This window comes from Echinops telfairi, unplaced genomic scaffold (genome assembly GCF_000313985.2).
Source record: "Echinops telfairi isolate 266 unplaced genomic scaffold, ASM31398v2 ScPeMD7_60;HRSCAF=208, whole genome shotgun sequence".
NCBI lineage: Eukaryota > Metazoa > Chordata > Mammalia > Afrosoricida > Tenrecidae > Echinops > Echinops telfairi.
The window spans coordinates 33,010,119-33,030,125 of NW_022103958.1; the positions used below are offsets into that span (position 1 = coordinate 33,010,119).

The following is a 20,007-nucleotide window of genomic DNA, read 5'->3' on the forward strand; positions in this document are numbered from 1 at the left end:
GGGGCCTCTCAAATGCTCTTTCATCCTCAGAAATCCAGTTTGTGTCTATTTTGATCCTGACTATAACCCCATCTGTGACAACACAACCCTTGCAGGGGCCAACCTAGAGAGTAGTGCCAGGTGGCATAATGGAGACTGTGACCCAAGTGACAAATGGGCTGAGTGACGGGCCAGCCTATATTTGGTGTCCCACCTTCAACGACCCTGCCTGTGCCAGGCAACAGTGATAAACAAATGGTCCATCCCTTTGTGCCCTGGCCAGGGCAGACTCACATTTGGGGACTGGCTAGGAGAGTGTTGAGACACAGGAATGCCACAGCACTGTGGGAGGCCAAGAAGGTCATGCTGTGTGTAAGCCAGACCCTAAATGTGGCTCTAAATCATAGTGACTCAATTAGCAGGCTGGGCTGTTTGAACACCTAAAATAAAATGTGTAAGAATGCCTTTCCTTTGACCAGCTTCTCAGTCCTACTTTATATTCCATCATATTTTCACCATCTTCACAACAGCCCACTGAAGAATGTGCCTGGCATACCATAACAGCCATTTCCACCCAAGTTCAAGGTCACGCAGAAATAAATGGCAAAGCAGGATTAGAGCTCAAGTCTCTGGATTCAGGACTTTTCTGGACACCTTCCAGCTTTGGGCCAAAGAGCATGGAAGAAGAAATCAAATGCATCTTCTGTGCTTAGCTCCATAGCTACACGCCAGTCTTCAGAAATGGAACCAAGCACCTGCTTAGGAGAACATTTAAAGAGGTCTATTTTGAGCGTCGAGTCCTGATAGATGCATGTCAGGTATTTATGATCACTTAAAAACAACCGTGAAGAAGATATTATCTGCAATCTTATGCTTGTTTTGAAAAGGATCACATCTAGGCAATTGCTAGGAAAGAATACATATGTGTATGAATATCTATGTGTGTGTACATATGATCACATATATACACACATATGTCTATGTGTCTATGTGTGGGTTTATATGTATTCCTTCCCTGAGAAGAATATCTATGTCTGCTATTAACTTGCAGTACATGCCAATGAAATTTCCACTGAAGATTTAAAATGAGAAATTTGACCCAGGGTTGTTTCCATTGAAAGTTTCCGCATCATTAATTTCACAAGTGTCACTGTCCTGTTCCTGGATGAAACATATTACCTTCTTCTCTCTTTTACATCATGTTGAAGCTCAAGATCAAAATGAATAGAGCAAAATCACCGGATTCCACTCTTTTCCAGAGCCTGGGTCACTGTTCGTCGGAGAAGGAGGGGTCTTAGAAAAAGAAATGAGCTTAGAAAACACTTTCAAATCTGTACTTTTAACCTCTCACCACATCAATAGATGAGGAAGCTGATCATTCATGAACGTCTACTCCAGACCCCAAAGAAGATAATTTAACTGGAGTCCAGAACCAACCATCTGGGCTCTTTTCGGGGATATAAAGGTCCTCATGTCTTTCCGTGTACTCATCCTGCCTCCTCCCCCCCTCTCTCTGTCTATCTGGAAATTTCCTACTGGAAAGCCCTGTTTGGATGCAGTCTCTTTGTGACCCTTCAACCTAGGTCCAAACGAGCTGGCCATCGTCCTTCTCTCAGGACTCTTGTGCGGAGCAGGTCCCGTCTTTTGGTCCTTTTCTGCATTGTCTTTACGATGCAAGCTGCTTACAATGCAGGGGCCATGGATGAGGTTCTCTGATTTTTCTTCTCTTTGATCCTGGACAGAGTAGCTAGTGCAGTGCGTGACACATGATAAGAGAACAAAAAGGAATTAGATCCGCTGTCATCGCCTCCTGTCCGACTCATGGGGGCCCGTGTGACCGAGCAGAGCAGCTGCACAGGGCTCTCTCGGCTGTGATCTCAATAAAAGCAGGTCACCAGGCTCTTCTTCAGTAGGGTTTCTGGGTAGCTTTGAACCAACAACCTTTAGGTTAGTAGTCAAGCAAAAAACACACAATAGGTAGGTAATAAATGCATGGTGAATGAATGAATGAATGAATGAATGAAAGGGGACTTGATTCACAACAGTTCAGGTAACAACCTTTTCTTCTCTCCACTATATTTAACCATCTGAGCTGGAGAAATAGGGAGATGAAAGGTTCCTCTCTTTTTTATATAGTTTGTTTTTTTTTATTATTTTATTGAATTGAGAAAAAACAGAGAGCAGCCTGCTGCTGTGAGGGGATGACGGGGTGTTCCTGGCGAGCCGCGCACTGTTTCTCTCATCAGGAGAAGCTCTTTAGGGGGCATTTAGATAGGAATGCTCCCTTCAGCCCTAGTATCAGGTTCAGTGATCTGTTTGCTATTTACCTTCTGTTTCTTAGTAAAACTGTCTTTGTTATGAGGCTCTGAGACACAATCTGGACCAGTCAGCCCAGGAGGGCTTAGTATTAATCACCAACTATTATAAGAAGGTGACTGGCTTCCCAGAAGGAGAAGATAGAGGTCAGCAGCAGCCTCTCCCTAGGCTCTGACCATGCTTGGCATCAATGACAAAACCACACACCAGCATTCTTAAAAGCCAGAAGTTAGGAAACCCCAAACAGGTTGGGGGCAGGGGGTGGGGACGATTCAGCCCCCTTAGGGCCGGCAGGGTTTCAGAAATTTTTGACTGTTGCTGGCTTATTTCACTTCTGCCCAGGGGAAATGGAAAGCTTGGATTCAGACTTTAAAAACTAGAAAGAAAGAAAGAGAGAGAGAAAGAGAAAAATCAGGATTTCTCTTCCAAAGTATCCTCTTTCAATAAACTGGCTCTTTCTGTCTAAACAAAAGAAGAAGAAGAAGAAGAAGAAGAAGAAGAAGCTGACCATTCTTTTAACTCCCCTCCTCGGCTGGTGCCTCTCCCACATAATCCTCTAGCAAGAACACCGGACAACCAGGGCTGTGACTATCAGCAGCACTTTACAGGGAAAGAAAGGGCTCCAAGGGCGAGGTGCTACTTGGTTCCTGCCAAGCCCTGTGAGCTAGGCCAGCCACCTTCCTGCACATCATGCTATTCTGTCCCCCAAGCAGCAGTAAGGCCTCCCATTTCTCGCTGGGGAAATACATGTAAGCAGAAGCTGTATTGTTCATCCCGATGCCCTGATGACAGCTAGTTAAAAAGATAAATTACGCATTACATGAGGTATCTTAGTCATTTAGGGGCATGTGATGAGAGTGGAAGATAGTCTGGGTGTCCCTGGGTGATGCAGTTAGCAGCTAGTTATAAATGCATGGTAAATGAATGAACGCGTGGGGACTTGATTCACAGCCTTGGAGGCTCCAGCCCACCCAGAATCACCTTGGAAGAAAGGCGTGGCAATTAACATCCACAAAATCAAACCCCGAATCATTTTGAAGCACCTGTATTCGGACACAGGAGGGTTTTCTGTGAGTGGGTTGGAATTGACTTGAAGGCCACTAGCTCACTTTGAGTTGGAACCTAGTCGACAGGCCTGTAACAGTAACAACAGCGTAGATCCCATGTATCTTACTGCCAGGATCATTATTATCTTAAAAGGACTTAATGAAATAGAGGAGTGAATCCGAATCGGTGGTTTTAGATGTTACATGTTTCTATCAGCCGATGCAAGTTCGTGTCTTGCTACCACAGCCTCTGTATTTGCTGAGCCTCTTAGAGAAGGGAAGATTCTACCCTCCCCAATAGCAACCAAACCAGACCCTGCATTCTAATAAGATCTCAGGTGGTTTGAGAAGTACTTAGATCAGAGGGCTGTCTAGGTTATTCCCACCGTCAATGGGCACTTTTGAAGACCCTAGATGGAACCACTAATAATACTTAGTGTTCATGCATAATTTGATGTACACGAAGGTAGCCTGCTTATTCATGCCTTCCAAGAACCCAATGCGGCCCAAAGGGGCAGGTGCTATTGAAACTTTCCAAAGGAGAGAACAAGAGTCCCAAGGTGGTAAAGTGACTTGCTCAAAGCCATCTGAGTAGGTGGCTGGATGGAAGCTCATAACCTGCGCCCAGGAACAATCTACCAGATGGATGGATGAACCAGCAAGCAAGCTGGGGTCTGGATCCTGGTCTTCAGACATGAAGATGGGCTGCCTTCCCACGGCACCCAAGGGGCGGTCCACTCCTGGGCACTTAGAGAATTTGCTTTGTCTCTGTCAGGTCTCACCTTGACAAGAGAGCCTTCAAGATGCCAAACTGGGGAGGAGGAGCCAAATGTGGAGCCTGTGAAAAGACTGTCTACCACGCGGAAGAAATCCAGTGCAATGGGAGGAGCTTCCATAAGACCTGCTTCCACTGCAGTGAGTAGAGGGAACATTGTGGTGAGGGCACTGGGGTCAGGGCCAGGGGACTTCTAAGCTTATACATTTAACTGAGGGCCCCAAACCCGCAGTTTCAGCATCACCTGGGAATTGTTTGCAATACACCTTTCGGGGCCCCCTTCAGAAGGGCTGACTCCCAGAGTGCCTTTCTCCACCCACTTGCCCAGCTCAGAGGCCCTGTCGCTGCAGGTCAACATCAGAACAAGCTGCCCTGCCATGGCTCTCTGTGCTGAAAACCTTGACCCAGTGGTGACATTTACAATGTGTGACTTGGCAGAGAAGGGAAGCCAGCGCTTACATGGAGCCAACATGGATTTGGTTCTCTGGCCGGCTGTCATTAGAGCTGGCTGTGATGGCCCCTTCCTAAGAAAAAACCTGTGTCAACCGGAGCCTGGGGCTGGGGAACAACTGTGCCCATCCTGTAAGAGGCAGAAAAGGACGTTTCAGGGCGTGTGCACCAAACTCGACGAGGGACATTTTTACCGTTGCCTCTTGGTCATAGTAAAATTCATAAAATGCTGGAACCCAGATAGTATAGTGGTTTTGTGTTGGGTTGATAACCACAAGGTCGACAGTTCAAAACCACCAGCTGCTCAATGGGAGAAAAATGAGACTTTTTATTCCCATAAAGAGTTAGAGTCTCAGAAAACCACAGGGCAGTTCTACCCTGTAGTTTTGAGTTGGCATGAACTCAATGGTAATGAGAGTTTTAGAGGAGAGCATGTAAGATCTTGGGGACCATCTGAAAATCTGGCTCTGTCTCAAAGCAGATGACTTTGGACAAGCCGCTTCTCATCTTGAACTCAGTGCCCATGCCTCTGGTGCAGAGCCAGGAGTAGAACTGGTATCCTCAACCTTCCATTTCAGTGCTCTTTTGATCCTACTGCAATCTACAAAGTGTCCCAGTTCTGTGGGAGCCCTGGTGGTGTAGTGGTTACAAATTGGGCAGCTAATCGCAAGGTCAGCAGTCCAAAACCTTGCTCCTCGGGAGGAGAGATGAGGCTTCCTGGTGCTGTCAAGAGTTCTAGTCTCAGAAGCCCACGGGAGAAGTCGCACCCTGTCCTGTCGGATGGCTGAGTCAGAGTGATGTGATGACAGTGAGTTTGGCTCAAAAAGAGTCCTGTTTGGGGCTCCCTGGATGGGTTATGCATTGTCCTGCTAAGCACAGCATCAGTGGTTCCAACTCACCAACAGCTGCATGGGAGAAAGACGAGGCTGCCTGCCCCTGAGAAATGTACAGTCTCAGGGCCCAAAGGGGAAGTTCTCCTCTGTCCTACAGGGTCACAAGGAGTCAGAATCGACTATGTGGCAGTGAGTTTGGTTTTGATAGGTTGCAAAGGGGTCTTGGTGATACAGTGAGTGAAGCACCTGGCTGCTAACAGAGACATTGGTGGTTCAGACCCATCAGTTGCCCTGTGGGCTGAAAGATGAGGCTAGCTCCTCCAGGAAAGAGGCGCCGACTTGGAAATTCCAAGGAGTAGTTCTACTCTGTCCCACAGCAGCTGTGTTAGAATCAACACAGTGGCAGTGAGCTTGGGTGTGGCAAACGGTTAATGTCTCAGCTGCCCATCGAAAGGTCAAGTTCACCTGGAGCTGCCTCAGAACTGTCCAGTGATCTATTCTGAAAAGTCAACCCATGAAAAGCCATGGAGTCTGGTCCTGGCTTGACACACATGGGGTGCACTACAAGTCAGAATTAACTTGATGGCAACTGGTTTGGTCCAGTATTCGTGCTGTTGGGGGCAGAATTGGCCATGGCTTTTAAATGGTTGCTTCCCACTTCCACGCACCCCCAGTAAGTCTAGCTTAAAAGCTAGCTTGGCCTGATATCTAGCAGGCTCCCTCCCTACAGAACCCCTAGCCACCAACTCCACTGGGGCCTGGGTGGCTGGTTGGTACTCACACCTCCAAGCTGTCCCAAGCAGCACTTCAAGGGCTTGGCGCCATCTGCTGGGAGTCTGGAGAGCCTCCATCCTTAAGCTGCCAGAAATAGAAACATTTTATAAGCTTAAGGAGCTTCCATTTTCCCCTCCTTCCCACAGAAATCATAATTGTCAGGGAAGGACAGGGGCGGAAACGCTGCTCGGAGTGAGCGTGCTGGCGGATTTACTGGTGCTTTGGGTGTCAATGATGGGGAATTATTTTTTTTTTTGAGCCATCTTACATTGGTCTTTATTATTACAATCATGCAGACTTCATTGCTCAAGAGAGTTCATTTCATAATCCTCTCCAGCTTTTGTTAGAACACGAGAAATGCTCTTTTCAAAGAGTGGGTTTGGGGACTATTGGGAAGACTCAAACCCTGGGAGTGGTGTAGAGAAGACTTTCTCTCCACCGGCAGACCCCTCCCCAACACACACACACACACACACACACACACACACACACACAGCCTCAGGCTGTCCCAACCATGGAGATCCCTCACCTGATTCTGCTTTGGGGTCCCATCCCTTTCTCGCTGGGTACCCCTGAGGACGTGACTCCCCTTCCCATCTGTGCTCCTGCCTTCTCACCTCTAGTCAGGAACGGAAGCTGTTCTGGAAGGTCCCTGGCCTTGGGACTCTTGGCCCCCAGCCTGGCATTGGGTAGGCAGGGGAGGAGGGAACATCTTGACCCCAAGCGTCTGACCCTTCTTTTCTCGGCAGTGGCCTGCAGGAAGGCTCTGGACAGCACCACAGTTGCCGCTCACGAGTCGGAGATCTACTGCAAGGTCTGCTACGGGCGTAGGTACGGGCCCAAAGGGATCGGATTCGGACAAGGCGCAGGCTGCCTGAGCACCGACACGGGCGAGCATCTTGGCCTCCACTTCCAAGAGTGAGTTACTGCCCCACTTCCTTCCTCCCGGTGAAGAGTTGGCAGTGACCCAGACAGGTCATTCCGTTCCCATAGCAATGCGTTCTGGAAGTGGGAGAATGGACTCATTGCTGACTTGCCAACAATAGGAATACTCAATCTGACCAAGTCTTAACAATGCATCAGCTCTGCGAAGGCCCTCTTTAAGTGAGCCGCCTTTTCTGAAGGGCAATTACTCGTACACCGGGGCTCTTAGTTTGCATGTCGAGAGAAAACCCACAATGTAGCCATGTGCCATTGTGTGACCTTTGCAACTCTGCATGAAGCCTCCTTTTGATGGCCCTGTGTGAGTTTCTGTGTAAATCACATCTATATGGCAGGGGAGCAACGGGGAGTCTGTGCACTTGGCCCAGAAAGAGTTCCTCCCTTGGGCTGTGGGGTGAATGACGGGGCCGGGCAGGATGGGTGGGTCTGAGTGGAAGAGCTGCATTTCAGAAGGGAGCAATCCCCCAAGACCCACTTGACTGGGCTGAGGTCCTGCCCCAACATGATTCCGGGGAGCTGGGAAACCGCCCTGTGTCACCCTCACCCACCAGGCCCCAAGCTCACTGCCTTGATGATCTCGCCAACCCCCAGCCCAGACCTGAAGACAACTTGGCCTGCAGCTGCTCGCTGGTCACTGAAAGCAGCACTTCTCTGGTGGGCAAGGCCAGAAAGGCCAGAGAATGTCCCACGAAGCACCTCCCCAGAGAGTAAAGGGAGCGTCTGATCCTACATTTACCCCTGGTCCTCCCCCCTCCAAAACTAGGGCCAGGGAATCCATTCTGACCCACATGGGTCCTCTGGGTGTCAGCCAAGAACTGCGTCCATAGGCTTTCAATGACTATGACCGTCCTGAAGGAGACCACCAGGCCTTTCTGAAGAGCCGCCTCTGGATGGATTATAATGACCAATCTTTTGGCGAGGAGCTGAGTACTAACTGTTTGCCCCACTGACCGCCTGCCTCCTGGTGGAGCCTGGGCAACTGCAGAACCATGAAATGAACGAAAGATGGTCCTGAGGGCTTTCTCTGCCTCCCATCACTCCGAGCTCGGTGCAAATTTCCTCTTTAGAGGCTTGCTTGTGGTGCTCTGAAAAGAACAGCAAGAGTCTGTACACCAGAGATGCCCACCAGTTATGGGCTGTGCGACCTGGGGCAAGGACCTCTCTGATCCACTTTCCTCCAGCCAGCCCCACCTACTTTATAGAGTCATGGATATTCAAGGAAGTGCCCTAATTCATGGACGCGACAGGGTTCATTGTTGTCTCTAGTTGGGTCATTGTTCTCATGGAAGCAAGTGACCTTTGTGTACAGGGTAACAACCTTAACTGTGACAGGGAGTGCCTTGGCTCAGTGGACTGTGGTGTGACCGGTGCCGATGTACCAACTGTCAAGAGCCCATTCACAAGCCATTCTTGCCCGATGAAATCATTTTTTTCAGAACTCATTTCAGAAAGAAAAGCCCGGTGGTTTGAGGATAGTATGGGAAAACCTAGCCCAATGATCACAGCCCCACGGCATGACAGCAATGTCCGCCATCATACATGGGGCCCTTGTGAGTGCTTTACAACAGGAAAGGTAGAGCTAGGCCAAGCTAGCATATGAGCAAGAACCAGTGGTACTGAATAAAGAAGTCCAAGCTGCCCTGAAAGCATTGGCTTAAAACAAGGCTCCAGGAATTGATGGAAGACTAATTGAAATATTTTGAAAAGCTGATTAAGCACTGGGATGACTCACTGGTCTATGTCATAAAATTTGGAAGACAACTACTTGGTCCACTAACTAGAAGAGACACGTATTTATACCTCTTCCAAAGAAAGGTGACCCAACAGAACGCACAGATCATAAAACAATATCATTGTTGTCACTTGCAAGTAGAATTTTACTGAAGATCATCCATCAATGGTTACAGCGTGATATGCCAGGGGGCTGCCAGAAGCTCAGGCCAGATTCAGAAGAGGATGCGAAATAAGGACTATCATTGCTGACATCAGATGGATTTTGGTTGAAAGCAGAGAACATTAAAAGATGTCTACTTGTGTTTCATTGGTGATGCAAAAGCATTAGACTGTGTGGATCACAGCAAACAATGGCGATTCCTCAGAAGAACAGGAATCCCAGAGCCATTCATTGTGATCACGTGGAACCAGCACAAGGATCAAGAGGCAGTTGTGCAAACAGGACAAGGGAATATAGCATGGCTTAAAATCAGAAGAGATGTACATCAGAATTGTATCCTTTCCCCATACTTATTCAATCTGTATTCTGGAAAAATCATCAGAGAAGTTGGATTCTATGAAGACAAATAGGGCATCAGGATTGGAAGAAGGCTTATTAGCAACCTGTGATTTGCACACGCCACAATTTTGCTGGCGGGAAGTGAGGAAGACCTGAAGCACCTGCTTGATGGGTGAAGATCAGGGATTTCAGCCTTTCATGTGCATTACTTCGATATGGATTACAACTCAATGAAAGAAAACAAAAATCCTCAGAACTGGACCAATAGGGAACATCATGATAAACAGAAAAGATTGAGGTTGACAAGGATTTTGATAGGTCCACAATCGGTGCTCATGGGAGCAGTAGTCAAGAGATCAACAGACACACTGAACTGGGTCAATCGTTTGTACAAGACCTCTTCAGAGTGCTGAAGAGCAAGGCTATTTCTTTAAAGACTGAGGTGCGCCTGACCCAAACCAGTTTTTTCCATTGCCTCCTATGCTTGTGAAAGTTCGGCACTGAATAAGGAAGACCAAAGAAGAATCAAGATATTTGAATTGTGGTGCTGACAAAGAATACGGAAAGAACAAACACACCAGTCCTGGAAGAAGGAGCCAGGCTGCTCCTTCAAGGCAAGGATGGCGAGATGTCTCTCATAGACTTTGGACACGTCCTCAGGCGAGATCAGCCCCTGGAGAAGGACGTCATGCTCGGGAAAGTGGAGGGGCAGCACAAAGAGGAAGTCCCTCACCAAGATGCTAGACAGGGACTGCAACAATGGGCCCCAACATCGGTGAGGAGGCGCAGGCTGGGGGCGCTTCATTCTCCGTACGGACAAGGGCATCTCACAACGACAACCTACCAGCAGGTGCCGGTCTCGTTCGGACCTCTGGCACCTCATTCAATCCTCTCTACAATGTAGCACTGTGATTATTCCCCCCTTTCACAGGAAGACCCTGAGGCACAAAATATTTAAGTAGCTCCCTTACAGTCACATAATGAGTTCTCTTTGGCAAAGGAGGTGTGTACACCTGTTCACCTGTCTCTTTCCATCAGGTCCCCCAAAGCGGCACGCTCAGCTACCAGCAGCAACCCTTCCAAGTTCACAGCAAAGTTTGGGGAGTCAGAGAAGTGCCCTCGATGTGGGAAGTCAGTCTACGCGGCTGAGAAGGTCATGGGAGGTGGCAAGGTAAGGACTTGGACACGAGGCAGCGGAGACTCGCTCATCTTCACAGCATTGGTCAGTGGCACTGAGACAAGAGGGTCAGAACTGTGGGCCAGCGGGGCCCAGACTCCTCGTTCTCCTTATAATCCTGGTGGTTCCTTTAGAAAACACACCCCTTCCCATTTTTCTAGTCTGTGGCGTCGTCTTGCTGCACCCGGGAAAGCTAGGACCCCTGGGATCCATGTCACAGGCACTAACTATCCGAGGTGTATGGCATGAGCCAAAAGATCTGGGCCACCCAAAGGTGGACACGTTCCCCTGTCTTTGCAGAATGTCTAAAGTGCATGACTAAACCTGCTGGCAGAATTGAACCTGAAGTTGATTCCAAACCCCTCACAGTGATGAGGCATTTCCCCACGGACCCATATCCTGGCTCCCTGGAGAGTCCTCAGTAGCCCAGACAGCAATGCAGGCTTGCTGGGCCGCCTCTGACTTTAGGTCTGAAGCGGGGCTGATTTGCCAGAGGGCTAGGGCTTGAGGGAAGTGAACAATCTTCTCAGGATGAAGTTGCAGGAGACAAGGCCAAGGATAGTGTCTGACTTCAAATACCAGGGCGGTTTCCACCCCGAGAGTGACCAAGGGAAGACCCGTGGGAACTCCCAAGCTGTTTCGGTGGGTTTGGAAGGAAAGCCATCTTCCAGATGAATCCCAAGCCCCAACCTCCCCTCTAGCAGAAATGTACCATCCAAACAAGGTTGTATAACCTAGTAACTGACTGACTTCATTGTCTAAAATGCAAATGTTACCCAATGACCCAAGCCCTCTGGGGAGCTGGTCCCTCGGAATGTCTAGGCATGGAGACACCCTCTCCTAGTCTCTCTTAAAGGAGTACACGTAGAAATCTCCAGGGTCAAGCCATTTTGAAGGCATTCTGAGAATTGAGCCAGCTCCGGAGCGTCTCATTTCCTTCAGAGCCCTTGTAAGAAAATGATTCCGGGAGAGCTGAGTACACCAGATGATGGCTAAGATAGGGGCATTCCTTTACATCTGCTGGTCAGGGAACTTAAAATGGAAGTAGACTATGCTGCTGACTCCACTGCATGCCCACTTTCCCATGCCCCACAGCCTTGGCACAAGACCTGTTTCCGCTGTGCCATCTGTGGGAAGAGTTTAGAGTCCACGAACGTCACCGACAAAGACGGGGAACTTTATTGCAAAGGTGAGTGTCGGCGCTGGAGTCTCTTAAAATTATGGTCTCCTGGGGAGGGTCCTGGGAGGGACAGGTGTCTCCGTGTCTACAGACCGGCCTGTTGCCCCCCAGGAGGGATGGCTGCAAAGCCTGCTGGGTTGGGTTCTCAGAATGAAGGGCAAAACCAGTCATGAGAAAGAAACCTCCCACCGGATCCAGTTCTGCCCTCTCCTTTGGCACACTGGAGGATCCGCTGTTGGGAGAGGCTCAGTGGTCCAGGGAAGCAGGAGGCCTACAGGAAGAGGCAGAAAGGCAGGCCTGGCCTGGCCCTAGAAGAGGGCTCAGAGAGCGTCACAGTCATTTTCAGAAACCCTAAGACCTTCCATCTACCTGAGTGGCAGGTGGTGTTGACCAGAGCGGATGAACTGTCTTCCCGCCTCCCCCTGCCCCTCCTGTTCATTTCTCTCTGGCGTTGGGCATCACGTAATGATCACGAGGATCTAGCTGACAAACTGGCTTTCCTCCTGGTCCTCACACCTCTGCTCCTATCTGCCTCCATGAGCCCTTCGTCTGCTGGGGAGGCCCTGGAGGGTGAGCTCCTTCCTGCCACTTCCAAAAGGCAGACAGGCGCTGCCTGGCCGCACCCTGGAGCCTCTCCTACGCCCACTCTATTGCCCACCCACTCCCTTGGTGATGGCGTCTCAAAGTCTCCACATGTGTGGGTTAAAATGGGATGAGTGGACAGGAGGGGGCAGGTTGTAAGTTGCCAAAGCTTTCCCCATGATGGTCAAGGGATTCCAACAAACCCACTTACCCACCAGGTAGGGATTGCCTTCTCCCGGCAGCAGAGCTCACAGCGAGTACACAGATCCTACCACCTGAACTTGTTATGTAGCCGGCAAGGAGATAAACAGCTGCATGTGCAAATGGGGAAGCTCTAGTCAAGGAACTTTCCCAGTGCGGGCATGTGTGAACAAAGAAGACACACAGCTTAGAAGAGACGCGTCCTCTGGGGCCCCCAGGGTGAATGTAGATTTGGGGGGGGGGGGCGGGGTGCCTTGGGTGCCAACATACCAAAGCCTGGGCATCACGGCTCCTAATGAGAAGTGCTGTGTGCTGGCTGCTGGGAGGGAGGCAGGGAGCAATGGCAGGTGAAGCTGGTCCACCTCAAAGACCACCCGCGGTCAAGCGCGAAGGGTGATACTTGCGTTCTATTGGTGGGTTTGGAATACGGTTAAAGGTGTTGAAAAGCTGATGTCGGCATAACTTCATGCAAGGGCATCTCGCTTTGACAAACAAGAGAGGGCCGTGACCAGAGGGAGGTATCTGAGATCATGGCACTGACACCTCTCTCTTCTCCCCCGATGCCTTTTTCCTTCAGTTTGCTATGCCAAAAATTTTGGCCCTACCGGCATTGGGTTTGGAGGCCTTACACAACAGCCGGAAAAGAAGGAGTGAACCAGGTCTCTCTCAGCCTACGGCATCTGCCAGAGAGGCCGTCCTGACCGACACCCTTCTCCAAACAGCCTCTCCTCTGTAGCGGGATATGATGTCCTCTTCTGTCTTCCTAACGTTGGTAGAAAATCATTTGACTTTTAATCTGTAACAGAATGCTTTCTTGTTTGATACGTGGGGTGGGAGAGGCAATAAATGTTTTAGTGGTACCTTCCAGATCTCTGGATCTTTTCTTTCAAATTTTCAAAAAATACGGTGGCATTGTAGCTAGCTGCCCTCCAGTCAGTTCAGATTCCTAGCGATGCGGACAAAAAAAGGAGCCCCGCCCAGTCCTGCGCCACCTGACAATTGTTGCAGCGTGACGCCAGTCCATCTCATCGAGGGTCTTTGTCGTGTTCACTGTCCCCCTGCGTGACCAAGCATGACATCCTTCCCAGGATTGATCTCTCCTGACAACATGCTTAAACCCATGAGACACAGTCTCACCACCCTTGCTTCTAAGGAGCATTCTGGTTGTACTTCTTCCAAGAGAGGTTTGTTTCTTATGGATTTTTATTGGGGGCTCTTACATCTCTTATCACAATCCATACATTCCTCCAGTGTCAAGCACATTTGCACATATGCCGCCATCATCATTTTCAAAGCGTTCTCTTCCCACTTGAGCCCATTATTAGCTCCCCATTTCTTCCCCCTCCCTCCCCTGCCTGCCCTCTTTCATGAACCCTTGATAAGTTATAGATTATTATTTTCATATCTTACATCATCCTCCATTGCCCCACACCCACTTTTCCATTAGTCGTCCCCCTGGGAGGGGGCTATAAGTTGATCCTTGTTCTTGATTTCCCCTTTCTTCCCCCACCCTCCCCTAATCCTCTTGGTATCTCTACTCTTGTTGGCCGTGAGGGGTTTATCTATCCTGGGTTCCCTGTGTTTCAGGCTCTTACCTGTAGCAGTGTGCATGTTCTGATGTAATCCGATTTGTAAGGTAGAATTGAAGTCATGATAGTGGGGGGAAGGAAGCACCAAAGAACTAGAGGAAACTTGTATGCTTCATTGGTGCTATACTGCACCCTGACTGGCTCATTTCTTTCCTGTGACCCCTCTGTGATCAGGTATCAGGCATCTAAGACCCAGAACAAAATCATACTCAATGGGAATGGAGTGAGGAAGGGCATGGAGTGGAGACCCAATGCCCATGTGAAGACAGTTGGAGAGATTTGTTTGTTGATGGTACTTTTAATATACTTTGCTAGCACCCTAATTCAAACGCATGTACTCTTCAGTGGTCTTCCTTATTCATTGGCCAACTTCCACATGTATATGAGGTAATTGAAAATACCATGGCTTGGGTATAAAACATAGAAAAAGTTAAAAAAACAAAACACTGCTATTGAGTCAATGCCGGCACATAACGACCTTATAAGACAGGATAGACCTGCCTCTCTAAGTTTCTGAGACTGTAACTCTTTATAGGAGTAGAAAGCTCTTTCTCAAAACAAAACAAAACCAACAACGAAAAACATACACACACTCAAAACAGAGATCGTTAAAGAAAAACTATCTTTGAAGGAATTAATTTGGATGTCAAGTGGTGGAGGATGGAGAAGGAAGAAACAACAGGCTACGGAACGAAGGTCTTCTCCCAAAACCTGTCCACAGAGCTGCTCCCAAGTTCCTGCTGATGGGGAAGAAAGCTGTGTGGGAGGTGGGGGTTGGGGGGGAGGGCACGACAACAGGAGGGGACAGACACTGTAGTAGCCAGAGCTCAAATGAAACTCAGAACGAAGAAACCCGCTGACTCGTCAGCCTTGGTTTCCTCACGGGCTCTGCAATATTCCACGTTCCTTGCAAAGGCCCATGTGACAACCGAGTTCAGTGTTTGCTTCTGTGCTGTCAGCGAGGTGGGACGGTTTTCCTTTATTGGGGGACCATTTCCTGGGGTCTAGCCATTTTCTTAAAACCTCTAGAACGTCAAATTGCCAAGGCCCCCAAATGAAATGCGGCCCATTAAGAACACCTTCCCCTGCCTTCTCAGTAAGTTCTTAGTGGCTCCAGTGCTCGCCTCGTCCTGGGTCTCTGCTTTAATACGCACGGCACTCCTCGCGATTCTGAATGATCTTCGCTAAGTGAAAATTTATTGAGACGAGTTATGAAACGTCTGGTTCAAGGGTGCCTTCCTGCACACTCCAAGGCCCAAGGAGGCGGTCTTCAAAGTGAGCATTTAGTCAGAGCTGTGAAGTGCTGTCGTGGACAAGGCCCCGGCGATGGGTGGCCAGCCTAAGACACACATGGGAAAAAGCCACAGGACTGGGCACACGTCTGTGTGGCCTTTGGACCCCCTTGTAGCTTCTCGCTCTCCTGATTGCATCCTTCCTTGCTTCACTCCCCAAACTGCCTTGATTCTGAGGCTAACGTGTAGTCCCAAGAGGCCCACTTCCTTCCCCTTCTTGTGTCACATCAGGCTTGTCACAAACGTACCTCAGCCCATCCCAGAAATTCGCTTTGGACCCTCTTGCACACAGCGTCCAGCGACATTGAATGACGACAACAATGTGCCTAGTAGGTCAGCTCCAGCTCCGTGATGGGAAAAGGCCCCGTGGCTGTCAATCAATTCCCCTTACTCCCACGAGAAGGCGCCCACGGCCCCAGGCTTTCTTGAAAGCATGTCTCCACTCTGTCTTCTGTGGCCCCAGCCTCCCCACAGGAAAAAGTGCAGTCGGCTTCCGCCCAGAATCCGCCTTGGGAACTACTCTGTCCTGGAGGGTCACTATGGTGGGAACCCACCCAACAGCATTGCTTTTTTGTTTTGGGGGTTGGGGGCAAATTAAAAATGGCAATCCATTGTCAGACTTCCTATGTTTCGTTCCTAAGTAAGGCAACTAGTTAAACAGTGACCTCCCCTCCCTCCCAGGACTGCGAATCTTTTCCTTGTGCCCCATGTACCTGTTTTCAAGCTTCTGTGACTGTCATGTGTCAGAAATGAAATCTCAACTACAAAAAAAGAAAACATTTTATGTGTGAAAGCAAAACAGACACGTCTATTTAAATATAGTTTACATATTTAAAGCTATAACAAAGACAAATAATTTATCAAAAATCTCAAGTTTAAAGAATAGAACTATTTTGAGATGGCCAATGCAGTTTCTGAAAACACTCCATTTGATCATAATTAGGGAGCATTGTCTCCACAAAGAGTGACTTTTACTTTCTGGTGAAAAGTATGCTTTTTTCAGACATGTGCCATGATCATTGTCCATCTCGCCAAATCTGAAACCGTGTGACGCCTTTCTCAAGAACTTCCCTCGTCTCCACTGGGCCTGTGGGACGCCCTGTCTTTTCCTTTGGGTCTAGGGGATTCTGACACCTTCGCTTCACCGCCCGCCCACAAGGCGTCGCTACAAATGAAAGCAAATCGGCGCGTGGGAGCCTCGGCTCAGACGGAGCGCAGGACCTTCTCCTTAGCTGGGTGGAAGACCATGGTGTACTGCGACGTCCAGTCAACCAGGCAGGGCTTCGCCAAGCCACAGCAGCCGCACCGGAAGAAGTCTGCGAGGTTCTGTGTGAATCCCAGGCTGCCAAGAGAAGGAGGGACACGTTCCATTCACCAGTGTCTGGTTAACTGCCGACACTCATCCTTTGAAGATCTGGCAGGAGCCAGACACAGTTCCTGCATCTACTAAGGGGCCGTACAACGGAAGCCGGCTTTGTTTCTAAAAGCGAACCCCTATTCTGAGATCCCTGGGCCTCAGTCCAGCAATTTAATTGGGCCTTTTGTCACCATCTTATCTTTGGTCCCTCACTCACTAGGATGGTCACCGGCTTCTTTCCCTCCCCATTGTCCTAATTCAGACTTTGGCCACAATCAACATGATGAATTTTCCCTCCTAAACCCGAGAAACAGTTCTCTAAATGTCACCACTGTCTCCATGCCTCCCAATTCATCTTAAGGACTGGAGCCTGTCGACACTTCACTCACAGCCCCTTACCTCATCCAGACCCTTGACTGTGCCACCTTTGCCCACAGGCTCACACCCACATCCCTCATCTTGGCACTCAATCCACTGCACAGTAGAGCACCAGCCAACCCCCCGTCCCCACCCCCCCAGCTCATCTCACAAACCCCTTGCTCCAGCCACGCTGGCTCTGTTTCATCTCCCAGGCTCATAACAGTTTGGGCCATTCTTGCACCCTGGGAGCCACCGGGACCTCAGCATCCCGCCTAGTTCCTGGAAGGTCTGCTGGTTCCCATGGTCCAGGCTCTATGCCCACTTTTCCTCTGGAGCCTTACTGACTTCAACAATTCTTGGTGTTTTCTTCTCCTCCAGTACATTCTTGAAGCACTCCTATCAATCTCAGTCACGAGGGACCGTTTTTATGCAAATAACCGATCTTTTAAGTGCCAGACCCAATCCGCGACCAAACCTGCCCACGAGGATGACTGTGGCACAGCGGCGGCTGCAGCCAGCGCAGTGACAGCGGCAGAGGAGACATGCTGGGTGCTGACGGGTCTGGCCGGAGAGGGAGTCAAAGGGACTTTGGCGACAACAGAGGATGGCAAGCAGCCCCTCTGTTCCTCTGGCCGGGGTGCCGTGTCTCTGCCCCATCTCTTTCCACTCTTCTCTGGGGCTCGGAAGGCCCTCCCTCCCATCTTACCATGCCCTGCCTCACGTCAGTCAAGACCCACTTGACAATCCCACTGCGAGCACATGGGCTTCCTAACTGCCAGGGAGTATGTATTCCCTGGACCAAACTCCAGAGAAGGAGACTTCAGCCTGCTGCCGGTCTGGGCTCCCCACGCTACCCCTGTAGTGTCCTCCTTCCCACAAGTCCATTTCCTTCTCGCAGACTCCCTGGTCTAACAGCCTAGCAGTTTCACCTTGTACCATGAGTGTGCTTTAAAATAGACTGCTCAAGAGACAGGCGGTGAGCGTCCCCATCCCTCAAGGGCTGGGGTGACCTCGGCGGCCCTCACAGAGCTCCACGTGGCAGTGAGAGATGCTTCGGAGAGAGCAGACCGTTCTAATCAGATGACGCCGGCCCCCACCCAGCGCTCACTTCAAGGCAGGACAGGCTTCATGTCACCAGCACGCTGGGTTGCTGGGGAGGAAACCCACCACATTTGCACAGGGCTCCACAGCTCCCGGCGATGGGGAGCGAAGCCGCAGATCTTGGCAAGGCTCATGATCTGACGCTGTCTAGAGTCTGGTGCTTGGCTTTCTCAGCCACGTGTTTAGTGAACTCATGATCTCACCTTGGCTTCACGCCAGCAGCACGCACCTTGTGACCAGGCGGCTTCACTGCAGAGATGCTCTATTTTGGCAAAACTTCAGTCACCTGCTATGTGCACCGAGTCCGGGAGGCTAAGTCCCAGACTTTTACCACCTTGGGACTCCTGACCACAGGGTATTATTATCTGGTACTGCCCCACCCCGTAGCCCTGTCACTGAAGTTTCCACAGAAGAAGGGGTGTGGGTAACCACGACAGATGGCAATTGAGAGAAGAGAGGGGTGGCCATTGGTGGGTCCCTAGGCTCCGATCTTCCATAGGCCTGAGCGGCGAGTGGCTCTCACGTACTTGTAGGGTGTCCTCCTGAGGGACAGAGGCTGCTTCATCTGCCGGCTCTGCTTCAGCAGGCTGGTTCTCTCGTGGGAGGTCAGGCCAAGGAAAGCAATCTGAAAGAGAAGAGTGGACGGTTCATGAGAAACTCCACGGCACTGAGGCTCCACCCCCCTGGCCAGGCCACCAGCAAACAGGACCCTGGCAGATAGTCAGTGCTTCCCTGAAGGCACCACCCTGAGTGGTCTAACTGAACTCAAGAGCCAGACACAGTTCAGCAGCTGTCAACCACTGCTTCCAGTCTAGCAGTCGATCTGCGTTGCTTAGTGTTTCCGTGGGCGTTGACTTAAGAGTCATGCCATGATTGCTTTACTAATTGAAGCCAAGGCTCAAGGTGGGATTCGTTCGCACGATTAGCACCCCACTTCTCAGTGAGCACAGCAATTTACGGTGAATGTCTGTGCAGTTATTTGAACTTGTTTGATTCTCTTCGTGGCTCTTTGAAAAGGCCCAATAAAAATGCTAATGATCTGAAGTGAAGAACCTTCCTTTACTTATTTAATTGTGAATAGTATTTTATTCAGTCGATTTGGGGTTTACAATAGACACTTGTGGAACTCAATATTAAAATCCCTACCCCTGAGGTTCTTTTCAGCTTCAGAAGGGTATCAACCTTGTGTTCTCCATTGTTCTGCTGTGCTTTGTCCAAGTGAACCCTTAATAGCCAACTGCCGCCGAGTTCTCCGTGGATTCTCTGGCCCACAATTTCACACGGGGAGACCACGTCTTCAAGCCCCGCATCCGAGTGTGGTCAGAGTGTCCCGCGGTCAGAGTGTGGCTCTCGGATACTTGCACTTATTCTTTGTATGGCTCTTCTGATTTGGGTTAGGAGAATTCTCCTCTGAGCAGCAGTGTGCTTTGTGCTTTCCGGTGAATTGGTTCTCCAGTTCATGGACTAGCAGGCTTGGGTTTTCTGGAAAGACTTCAGTGCAGGAGAAGGCACACACAGAGATTTTTTTTTTTACTTTTTAACGGTTGTATTGGTACGTCATCCACATGTTGTACAATTCAATAATCCAATTACATCCAGAAGAGTTGCACAGTCATCACTACAATCAATTCTAGAACATTTTCTTCTTCCTTGTACTCATTGCTATTCGTGTAATTATTATTATTTTCTAATCATTTTATTGGGGCTCATGCAACTCTTACACAACCCATACATATGTCAATTGTGTAAAGCACACTTGTACATTCACTGCCCTCATCATTCTCAAAACACTCGCTTTCCACTTGGGCTCCTGGCATCAG

At 49.6% G+C, this 20,007-nt stretch overlaps 2 protein-coding genes across 2 annotated transcripts in view; one reads left to right on the forward strand and one right to left on the reverse strand.

Annotated features, from left to right (window-relative positions):
• Nucleotides 1-13,348, forward strand: part of CSRP3 (cysteine and glycine rich protein 3) — a 19,708-nt gene extending 6,360 nt beyond the window's left edge. Inside the window, exons 2-6 of the mRNA XM_004711595.2 lie at nucleotides 4,117-4,256; nucleotides 6,923-7,091; nucleotides 10,387-10,519; nucleotides 11,621-11,714; nucleotides 13,066-13,348. Coding sequence (XP_004711652.1) covers nucleotides 4,145-4,256; nucleotides 6,923-7,091; nucleotides 10,387-10,519; nucleotides 11,621-11,714; nucleotides 13,066-13,142 — 585 coding nt within the window. The 5' untranslated portion in view covers nucleotides 4,117-4,144 and the 3' untranslated portion in view covers nucleotides 13,143-13,348. The remainder of the gene's footprint in view (nucleotides 1-4,116; nucleotides 4,257-6,922; nucleotides 7,092-10,386; nucleotides 10,520-11,620; nucleotides 11,715-13,065) is intronic.
• Nucleotides 13,349-16,131: 2,783 nt separating this feature from the next.
• Nucleotides 16,132-20,007, reverse strand: part of ZDHHC13 (zinc finger DHHC-type palmitoyltransferase 13) — a 52,353-nt gene continuing 48,477 nt past the window's right edge. The window contains exons 16-17 of the mRNA XM_004711594.2: nucleotides 18,715-18,812; nucleotides 16,132-16,711 (exon numbers count right to left, since the gene is read on the reverse strand). Of these exons, the coding sequence (XP_004711651.2) occupies nucleotides 16,573-16,711; nucleotides 18,715-18,812 (237 nt within the window). The 3' untranslated portion in view covers nucleotides 16,132-16,572. The remainder of the gene's footprint in view (nucleotides 16,712-18,714; nucleotides 18,813-20,007) is intronic.